The 11373-nt window shown below is 41.8% G+C and overlaps 1 protein-coding gene across 3 annotated transcripts; it reads right to left on the reverse strand.

Moving 5' to 3' along the window:
• Positions 1–1147: 1147 nt before the first annotated feature.
• On the reverse strand, positions 1148–11284 carry LOC135495856 (BUB3-interacting and GLEBS motif-containing protein ZNF207-like). 3 transcript variants are annotated; one of them, XR_010448606.1, is made up of 10 exons: positions 11168–11284; positions 10301–10427; positions 9952–10078; positions 9359–9616; positions 8840–8852; positions 8404–8599; positions 8008–8214; positions 7585–7765; positions 4544–7209; positions 1148–3112 (listed from the first exon to the last, which is right to left on the reverse strand). XR_010448606.1 is itself a non-coding variant. In XM_064784862.1 (9 exons), exons 1-9 carry the CDS (start codon positions 11206–11208, stop codon positions 7088–7090), a joined length of 1254 nt encoding a protein of 417 aa, XP_064640932.1. In that variant the 5' UTR covers positions 11209–11284; the 3' UTR covers positions 1148–7087. The 3 variants fall into 3 exon arrangements, 2 of the variants coding, with proteins under 2 accessions (XP_064640932.1, XP_064640920.1); XM_064784862.1 differs by having other exon boundaries at positions 1148–7209; positions 7603–7765; XM_064784850.1 differs by having other exon boundaries at positions 1148–7209.
• Positions 11285–11373: the final 89 nt, after the last annotated feature.

Genomic DNA, 11373 nt, shown 5'->3' on the forward strand with positions numbered 1-11373 from the left:
GTTGTGACTTGGTCCTCAGGAGACAACCTTTATAGATTGACCAAGGCTCCAGCATAATATGGAAAGGAGATCTGTCGTCAAGGACTTCTATTCGTGATACTGTTCCGTGCTGTCATTGAATGTTTTCTGACACCCAGTATCTGCGATGGGGACGCCAGCATGGCATGGAAAAGATTGTCTCATGCTGGCCGGGACACGCTGTATAGATTGTGATGATGACGTCATGGTATTGGTCATTGAAAGTGTCTCGTGATGAATGTGACTGTCTCATCTCTTCTTCAAGTAGAACCTGTAACATATCTGATGGTTCCAAACAAGAGGTTGTGACTTGATTGTCAGACTATCTTTGCAAAATCGTCTCCTTAGGCTGTTGGCGGCGCATTTGATGCCACAATTAAGTCGCCAGTGTGTGCATCTATGTTGTTTTAACCGAATGTGACATGTCCTGGTGGTCTCCGACAGGACTGTTGTGCTCTCATCAAGTTCCAGTTCTCTGTCACAATCTATACGGGTGTCCCTGGAAGACATATCACAGGCAGCACAGGACTATTTCAAGGACGTTTAGATGGACTGGGAATGCTGGAGTCTGTCACAGTCTATACAGGGTGTCCCTGGAAGACATACCACAGGCAGCACAGGACTCATTCAAGGACGTTTTGATGTACTGGGAATGCTGGAGTCTGTCACAATCTATACAGGATGTCCCTGGAAGACTTATCACAGGCAGCACAGGACTCTCTCAAGGACGTTTTGATGTACTGGGAATGCTGGAGTCTGTCACAATCTATACAGGATGTCCCTGGAAGACTTATCACAGGCAGCACAGGACTCTCTCAAGGACGTTTTGATGTACTGGGAATGCTGGAGTCTGTCATAGTCTATACAGGATGTCCCTGGAAGACTATATCACAGGCAACACATGATTCTTTCAAAGACGTTTTGATGGCCCTGTAATCCTGGAGTCCCTGAGAGACAATGTTATAGACACCAAACACTGCAACAGTCTCAGTCACAATCGCAGTTATGGATGTGTATAACCACGTCCCTCTGTACAGGAACACAGAACAAGTCACTGGTGCTGTCCAGCAGCAACTTGCACTACACCCACTAGCTACAACAGGGTTCAAGTATTCAAAAGATATGCATGTTATTCTCAACTGTCTTTAATTCCTCAGTAATGAATGTACAAAGTGATTGTAAAAAGGCCATTTCACAACTACATACACTTTCAAAACATACCCGAGGACGCTTTCCTCGGTTTAAGTCCACAGTAGCAATGACAACAGCTAGTTTGAAGGTAGCCCAATGATGGTCGCCCATGTGCACAGTGACATATCCATCTTATTATTAGAGAATGTCCAGAGAATTGCAAAATGGTTTCCAAGTTTACAGTCCATTCATGAAACGGTGAAATTGCACGAATCCTGATGAATCCACTGGTGTACCAACAGTTCTTTGTCATCCTTCCATTGTACTCCATCAGTTTCACTATCCATAGTCCAGAACAAGCTTCGACACATTATTTTCGAGGTATTTCTCCAAAAGTTTTGATCTAAAGATGATTACAGTGAACCTTTCATACATTGGAGGCAACTTGACCAGCATTTTTGTCTGTTATATTTGAAGTTTGTTACCCGTAACCAACTGACTTGGAAATTGGACTTTGAAGTCGTCCATTGTACCCAAGGATATAATTTATGCGAATCCGATATATGCAAGGTTTCCTGCACTAGTATTGGCCTCACAGGGCCAGCTGTCAAGGGCGATATACCACAAGTCTGGCAGCATAGCCATCTTTGCAATCTTATCTCTTTCAGATCAAGGCCAAGATGCAACACAGATGAAAACATGACCCCAGAACACCGGTCGAGCTGAATCAAGGAGTTCAGACAGAACCTGATTTCCACAACCTGTCTTACGAGACACTAAGTAACACCTGACAAGACAACGCAAGGATCTGCAACTGAGAAATGGTTGAATTAGTTCAGTTGTACCTGTTCTTGAAAAAGTCAGGCTCCAAAGTGATGCATACTGCAGATGTGAAACATGTGCTGCCATCTTCGATGTCTGCCAGTACATCTGCTTGTTCCTCATCCACTCCATGCTGCTGTCTTGTACCAATAAAGACACGACCTACAAAAGTTGAGCTCCAGAACACGCTTAGCACGAACGCAATGAAACTGGATATAAATTTGCCATTGCTTGAATCGCAGATACAGTCGGATCGAGCCAGACAGACATTTTCTTTATTCAGTCTCGTCATGATGTTCTGTCTTTTTGTGTCACTTTGGATGATGCAACCATATACTATTATCATTAAAGAAGTTAAAACACCCAATTCCATTAAAATACTTCAAACGCCCCTGAAATACCCAATGAAATATCCTTTAGCCCAACCCACACTTGTCTGAATGATTAACATAGACAGGCAGTGATGTCAAACTGCTGAATCGACAAATATTTGCGCTTTTGCGCAACCAAATCTTCATATGGGAAATAAAATACGAACAACAAGTAGGACTTCATCCCACCCCCAGTAATCCAAGCAGATGCTTAAATGTGCACTAGACACCCTTAATCTACAGAGTTTGTCAATACCCTATATCAGAGTAGGCACTGCACAGACAAGTCGCCAACAAGAGTTGGGGGCATGGAGCCCAACAACATGGACTAGACTATGAGAACCTGAAGGTGGAGCTGATCCAGGGTACACACAGATTATCTACAAGATGCCTCGTCGGTTAACAGGTTCCCAGCATTAGCATTTAGATAACCTCGTCTGTCAGCAGATATACACTAACTGCAGGGAGCATCTGCTACAGACTGTGCTCCTTATAATCATATTTCAATTGAACATTTTCTTTAACAAATAAAGTACATGTACAATTGAAAAGTTGACACTGGATCTGCCAAGCCAAAAGGCACCGTCTGTCCGATGCTGTGACTGTTCATCTTCAAGCACACAATGTCTAAATATAGCCCCACAGAAATTAGGAAAAGTATGTCACCAACACGCGTTGGGGGCAGAAGGCCCAACAGACAGAGGTCTCTCTGCTGTGACTGGCTTGCTTACTTACAGATCTGTAGTGCATTCCTTAATGCACATGAGGACCTGTTGGAAAAAGTGACACCCATCAGTACAAAGGAAAATCACTCTGCTTTATGGTAATTATGTTACTGATTTTGGAAAGAACAAGGAGTGAGGTAATTAAGAGATTAGCATTGTGAACAACCAGCAGACCCACACAAATGAGCCCAGCATTGATCTTGGAATGCACTCTGCTCAATAACAGTATTCAGCAATCACAGAATCAACACTGGGCACATGTGACTAAACTCCAATCTAACAAATGTCAAGGAAACTTTGACCCTCTCTCATCCATGCACCCATGGAAAAGATTCACACAAATGAAGACCATTCTAGAGGTGGTTATTTCAGCAAGCTGGATGTTCACTCCACTTTCTCAAAATCCCTCAAGTCACACGATAAAAAGTTTGTAAACATGCAGAGTGTCGGGCTTGGCCACTATCACCAGGGTGTTGAAAGCTAGGGACACAGCATGGGTCGTCACTGGTTTGTCAGCTCAAGGTGCAGAAAAACTTAACTTAAAACCAGGTGCAAATTTCTCAGGTTAATGAACTAGGGCTAACATTTATAACAAAATGTTTGAGGTAATTGCAGACAGGATAGAATTATGGCAAAGGCCCAAGTCTGTGACAGAAACTCTGCAGAGAGCTTGTTGATGAAGAGTTCTCCCAAGACTTTCCCCACTTCAAAAACCCCAATCTACATGTAGCCCCAATCTACATGTAGCCACGAGTATCAAATACAGTCATTTTCTTCATACATGTAATGCTGTAATGGCTTGGAGTTGGGCACTGCACTTGAAACCAGAGTGGTTTACATAACTTTCTGGAACTGTAATGATATCCACTTCATTATTTAACCACAAACCTATTCATCTTACAACAGGCAGTTTAAGATGTATGGGGTTTTATTTGCCATTTGATGGCACTTCCTTGAGGGTGCTATAATCTTATTCATTCATTATATGAACTCATTATTAAACATAGATTTCCCATTGAAATAAGCGACACATTACATATTTTGACAGTGTGACACATACAGAGGCAACTGGTAAGCTGATAAGTCAGTGCTTGCCCCCCAGTCTTGTTTTTCCTATGCAGTGACGTGAGCCTGTGGCCAACACTGACTTCCTGAGCTTGCCATTTCTCCCCCTTTTAACAGAAATCGACTCATTCTTTGGCCCGAGTCAACTTGTCTCCGACAGAGTTGATGACTGCTTTGGATCAAGTTAACTGGAGCTCACCATCAAGAGCACAGATCTGTAAAGGGACCAATGCCTCTGCACGACACCGTCAGAAAACCCTTTGCCGTAATGGAAGAACCACACGGATTTGCATGCATTAGAATTCGCCAAACCTCAAGTGAGGTTGGGGACTGGTCAAGTCCAACAGTACATCAAGTACTGTGAAGTTGGTAAACTATGTGAAGTGAACATGGAATCATTACAGGACTTGCCTTGTCAGGACTCAGTATCAAGCAGCTTGTCTTGGTGTACTCTGAGATGGACAACTGCAAAACAGAAGTGTTCCTTTTGAAGTGCAATGCCCTGATAGAGAACTATGGCTCTAAAAGACTAATGGAGTCATAAAAAGTTAGTGTTTATAGACCCTATTTTCCTATTATTTATCACCGCACTGATTTCAATGTGGTTCCTAAGATTTCCCCCCCCCCCCCCCGAGTCCCTGAAATGCAGAATTCTTCCCCAAATATGTACAAATTTCAAAGTCAATTTGAAGTTAGAAACAGTTAACCCCATGAATTATGATATCACACACCCAACACATTCCATGCCAATCCTGAACTCAAAATGCTAAGAAATAAGAGATAACTGTCCTAGTCACGTATCCTATAATCATCTCCTTGTCCACCGAACCAACACGTCCTACCTTGATGAGAAATCAAAACTCCACATACGGTGTACCATTCTATACAATGATTTATTTCGTACATTCACAACATACAATCTAATCCTTGTAAACGAACGCGTCATTTTCCCAATGGCCACAACTTATAGCCTTACCTTAATCAAGATACCAGGCAAGCTGGCCCAATAGTGGAAGCTTCCCAGCAAGGACTAGGACAGGGCTCTTTTCCAGGCCCAAAACAGCACAGATGGAAACATCAGTTTTTAGAAAAAGACTTAACATCTCCCCCCTTGAAACACCTGTCTCAGTCCTTACCAAAGATGTGCCAACCACTTCTCTATACAGCGTACTTACATTGCAATGTCTCAATAAAAACCTCCCAACAGCAATTCATACATCAAGATATAAAACTACAACTCATTGGCTCCTTGTTTAAAATGGGACTTACCGGTACCACTTATTAAAAGACAGTCCACGAATTCTCATTCATACATCATTTACTTATCTATAGCTTTAAGTTCATTACTATGTTATGTTGTGTCCAATCATAACCCAAAGATGTACAATACAAAACACCTTACAGCACTTGATTAGGTCATATATTCATTCACCTGAATTTGTGACATGATCCCCCTCCTGGTCTAAGTTCTTTTTGCAGTCGCCATATATTCCTAGCAAGTTGTAAAATCACAACTAGGAAGATTTCAAGAGATGCAAGTTTTCAATGGCACTATCCTTGCTAGGAACACTTGAAACGTATCAGAACAGTTGTGATTTAATAACAGTTTATATGAAGAGACAATACTCAAACGTCACCACACCCCCTCCCCAGATTAATTAACACCAAGGTCAGATTTCACCAAGCCTACCTGGTCGGTGCTCTGTGGCGCCATCGAGAGACTTACCTGATTCTCTCTGAAGGTACCAATGCATACAGTTATATAAACGGGGCAAGTTACAAAGTAAGAGCACAGCATCAACCGATTCAGGACTTTTACAGGGGTTTAAAGAATGGCAGCCCAACAGAATATCAACCACATAGCATGTTTTTGGAATATTTTGGGTAATGCACGGAAACTTCATTGCACTAATCTTGGGTTAAAGGTAAAGCGAAACAGAACAGGATCTAGAGGTCTCCCAAATTCGGGGCGAATCTTGGAGTCCAAGAAATAAAGGACGACTAAGGGTCACCCCCTGTATGAGCGCCGTTGAATCTGTTGGTACATGGGAACCATGAGGAAGTTAAAAGTGAGAATGCAGTTTCTAATCTAGGAACAATCAGCATCAGTGTACAAATGTACATGATACTAAGCATCAGAACCAAACCTGTGTCTTCTCTTGAGCGAGTCCATACATTCCAGCTTTTGACAATTTACTGATAAAATTGCGAGAGTTCATTTCAATGTTTTTCACAAATTACTAAAAACAGTTGACCGACAGTAAATCATTATTGACTGTGAATGAATGAATACACCACTGCATTCTAAAGAGAACTGCACTTGCACTTTTGGGGTGATAAAATACATTATAGTGTAAGGCCAGGTTGTTCAATAAAGATTTTGTCACCAATGTTGGCTTTACCTTGACTTGGCGTTGTCTGTGCCAGCATTAGACATAACTTGTTTGTACAACCGGGTCCAGCATCAATTTTCAAGTTTTGTAAAAACAGTTTGTGCTCATTAACAGATGGAAATTCAGAGCCTTGACTTGCCGGAAAGTCTTCAAACTTTGTCAGTGCCTTCAAGGCTTGGGACACTTCTCCTTTAAATGATGATCAAAATAGATCAATAAGCACAAGCACGAACTTAAACAATAAAATAGCAAGTGCAGTGTCTCTGCTAACCTTCAAGGCCAGCTGTGGGCAGACTGGAGCCGGCAGTCCAACAGTGAACTCCACACTGTAACAAAAACACCATCACATTGTCCATCACGGAACCTAACCTTTTTGCCGCACGTCAGGATGGCATCACCAGCAGGGTCACCTGAAACAAAATGGCTCCCAATCCAAACCTGCACCCAGCGTCATCAAGGAGATGATAACCACGGAATCGTATCCAACTAGCCGTCACTGTCTTAGATCAAGACACAACACATGGAACTTAAGACTGAGCACATAACTTAGCTTGTTTTGTCATCAGTAGCGTGCACCTGGTTGTGACATCACAGGAGGGCGCATGGCCATTTGCTGTTGATAACCCATGCTGAACGGTGGCATCATCCCCATTGGTCCCTGGCCCATCATGTGTGGCATCGGGCCTGCAAGAGAAGAGGGTATTGACCTAGTGATGGCTTTTGGAGGTTGCGTCAGATCGCTTGTTACAGGAGAAGACGTGGGTCTTTCTACCCAAACTATCCCTTCCAAAAGATGCCATCACTTATCATCCAACAATCCAGAAATGTTGTGGAACAAGCATGAGGAAGATGAATGAGACATGTACAAGATGGACAGAAAAAGGTCCTGACTGAGTGCAATAGGAATGCAAACTTAATGTGTAATTGAATGATAGAAAAAACCCAGCCAGAACCAAGGCATCAGACTGTAGGAAGAAACATAAGACACTTAAGTCTGATTTCTTCCCATTGTTGTCTGCACGACTGGTCTATGAGACGATTAGATATTGTAATCATTACCTCGGAGGAACTGTTTACCTGGCATCATAGGACCACCCATCATTGGTTGCTGCATTGTGTTAGAAGTCGGAGGGCCGCTTGTCATGGCTGGACCGGCCATTTTGGCGGGCTGCTGATGTTGATTTGGTCGCTGCACACTGCTACGTGATGCATATTTGGGGAGTTTCGCTCGCTTCTCCTCCTACATGATAATATAAATAATTGCAGACTTTAATATTTTTAACCAACAGGTCACATCAGTTTCTGCCCAAGTGTTTCCAGTAAGGTACTTCTTATGTAGTTTGCACAGTTTGATTAACTACAATGCTGGATACATTTTAATGCTCCCAACCACAGGAGTCAAACAGAAAACATTCCACGGCATACTCTGATGTTTGTTCGTCTGCCTGGGAAACTTGACACAGAAATGTAGGAAAAACTTACCAGTGATATATCTTCATCTGGGTGTATTAATTTCGATGTCATTCCTGATGACCCCACTTCTGGTTTCTTCACCGTTGGTGCAGCAGATATGGTAGCAGACGCAGAGACCACAGCAGACGTGGCGGGGAATGTCGGTGCTGAATCTCCCGGGTAACCTTTGGGTTTAAAATCGGGACCAACTGGCGCAGAACTTTTAGATACAGGTGCCTGAAATGTAAGAAACCTTTATTGAGTATTTCAGGAGATGCAAATGTTTGATAACAGATAACAGAGCAGAGAAAGTTTTAGAAATTGTTGGGATCAAGGCAATACTGACATCTGCAAATGTGGAAGTCCCACTGACCACTCAAAAGTTTTCTCTCAGTCTGCACACTCGGACTACATCTGTGAGCTTACCTGGCCAGCGGCTGGGAATAATGGTTTGACTGGGGCACTCTGACTAGACTGTGTTGTCGTAGCTGCGGCCGGCGGCTTGGGTGGAAGGTTATTACGTTGTGGCATCTGGTTGTGGGACATTTGTGGCCGATGCTGCATCATCGGGTTTCCCATCATCCCCATGGGCCCCATGCCCATCTGACCCATTCCCATTGGACTGCAAGTACAAGGAGGCAGACATAAATATATTTACAGGATACAACAATCAGTGAAGACTTTCATGAGTACCTTTCAAGGTCTACTTCACAATCTTGTTCCAGAAAAAAACTGACCAATGAAAGAAGTTTAGATCCAAATAGAACGACTACAAAAGACCAAAAGTAAATACAATTGATGGGGACAAAAAGGTACATTCTGCGGCTGTACACAAAACTCGAAATTGACAAAAGGCACTTACCCTGGTCCCATTCCTGAAAGAGAGAGGTAGAGAAGATACATGAATACTAAGAGTCACCACTAATGTTTGGAAGAAAAATCATGTTCCACCATTGTGGCCAGATCCCGAAAGCATTAAGTCAAACTTGACAGCGACTAAATGAATGATATTCCAAATTTACAATTCATAATAAAGCTAGATTTGGCCTCTGAGCACTGAAGTTAGGTTTCAACTATGTTCAATATTGCAACTGACACAATGCATGCCCATTGATACAAGTTAGAATATCATGATAAGGCTACATTTCCACCAGATTTGATTATTTTCCTACCTCGGAAAATCATTCTTTCTATAAACCTTGAATGAATTTCTTTTCCTTTTGTGGTGAGTGATCATAACTGGGCACAATAATTGAACCTTGAAGTAAAGCTTGAACCTTTGTCAAAATAGTAGAAAACTTAGTAATGAAGAAGAACATACAATGGTATCAATGCAGCATTCATATGACATTAACATTTTTACAAATGTTTTAAGACTTACCCATAGGCATATGCATGGGGCCCATAGGTCCCATCATCATAGGCCCCATTGGTCCCATAGGCCCAGCAGGCATTGGGGGCATCATCCCTGGACCTCCCATTGGCATTCGATTCATACCGTTATGATTAGACACCGCTGGATTATGCCCACCCATCTGATTCATGTGGTTAGGTTTATTTGCATTTTGTGCATTTTGACTTGGCGCAGACATCTCGGGGCCATCATCATCTTGTCGCATCTTTTTCGCTGCTGGTTCGTCTGAAAGGAAAACTATATGTTATGGATTTGGTTTTATGTTTGCTGGAAGTAAGACTTTTCAAACAGACTAGCAAAAACACAAATTGATGACAATAACAATGCAAATGAGTCAGTGACATCCCAAATGAGATTTGAGACAAAAACGGACTACCACGATATTGTAATCTGTATCAGAGTCAGAACTCTACCAATCCATGAAATAACTCGATAATTTTTGAAATAAGTGGCTCAGCACTGCCTCATACAGGGTGTATGATGTCAGGTTGTCTCCCTTTATTGGTCACGGGGCGGGCCACATCCACAACCCAAGGACCTCTAGCTCCTGCGTGCCTTACCTGATCGATTCTTATCATGCTCTTTAATGTCATCTGCCGGTATTCCTTCCATTCCATAGATTTCGATTGTAATATCATTTCGTCCTGGCAGTGAATTTGGAACCTTTTCAACATTTTCTTTATGAACCTAAAAACAAAGACTTCTTTTAATGAAGAATAAGCGGAAACTATGGCTAACATCCAAGGCATTAATTTAATAATTAAGACAATTTCAACATTATTACATGTTTAAGCAAGCAGACAGAGGTTGTTGAGCTCAGGCTCAGGTCAAACACTGATACACACACAGTAACCATAAGGTTTTGTAAACTAGACAAACATTAACACAATAAATAATACAGCCTCTCACCTGCATACAATGAATCTGTAAGCCTGGACCTGTGTACAACTTTTTGTGACATATATGACATTTGAAGTGCTTTGCTTTCTGATGCTGAATAAGAATCTTCTCATCATCAAATTCTCTATTGCAATACCTGAACAACAGGTTAAGGAAAAGCAACCTTTCTCTATTTCATCCAATGAGATACCGTATACATTGATTGCAGGACTTGACTTAGGTCAGGAGGTATTTCACCTTCGCATTTTCTGTCTCTGACCACGATCAAACAGAAAAACATAATCGGCTCAACCCTGACTCATGACTAAGACCTAAACAAGATTAGGCCCTAGGCCTAGTAAATGGGAGTCCGAATAGAAGAAAGTCAGCTTGACTCTTCCGGAAGTGAAAAGTTCAGTCGAAGTTCTGTCTGCACTTAGGACTTAGTCTACTGTCTGGTCAGTCATGGGCATGATTATAGGGTGGATGGTTGTAGACCCCAAACATGTATTAATGTAAACATTTGTGATGATGCACATAACCATACATCTATCTACGTCACTGCGTATGTGATGTATTTGCAATGCTTGTAATGTATGGATTACCGTTATTGGCACACAGGCCTAGTACTACATACTATGTCTCTGTAGTAAAGTACCAGTTTTTTGTTTGTAATGTGATTTATTCAAATATAGAATTATACAATGAAGAGTTACACTAGGGCTGAAGCAATACATTAATAGCCCTAGCTTATTAACAACGACAATATTGAATAATAAAGAATGTAATTAAGACAAGTATCACCAGTAAGGAGTCTGCGAACTTCCGGGTATTTACAACGAAATTTTGACCAATAATCTAAACTCTACATGGTTTTAAACTGCTTATAAAGGATACCAGCACCATGGCTTTGCTTGCTTCTTCTTTTTTCGACCCATTTATAGTTTAAGATTGTCTAAAATGAGACCACAAAATGAGAACGCGAAAAGCCGGATTACAATTCACAAACAAAATGGCGAATTTTCGAGACGACCTGATGACGTCATGGCTTCCTTTTAGACCACATTGTAATTATCCCCTTTGTGAGCTACCCAAAGACTTTT

Source organism: Lineus longissimus, chromosome 1 (assembly GCF_910592395.1).
Source record: "Lineus longissimus chromosome 1, tnLinLong1.2, whole genome shotgun sequence".
NCBI classification, from domain to species: domain Eukaryota; kingdom Metazoa; phylum Nemertea; class Pilidiophora; order Heteronemertea; family Lineidae; genus Lineus; species Lineus longissimus.

Coding starts and splice junctions, on each gene's coding strand:
- LOC135495856 (XM_064784850.1), bottom strand. CDS start 11,208: ATGGGTCGAAAAAAGAAGAAGCAAGCAAAGCCATGGTGCTG. Junction 10,428..11,167: donor CAAGCAAAGCCATGGTGCTG/GTATCCTTTATA, acceptor CCTGTTGTTCAG/GTATTGCAATAGAGAATTTG. Junction 7,210..7,584: donor AGGTAAACAGTTCCTCCGAG/GTAATGATTACA, acceptor CTTCTCTTGCAG/GCCCGATGCCACACATGATG.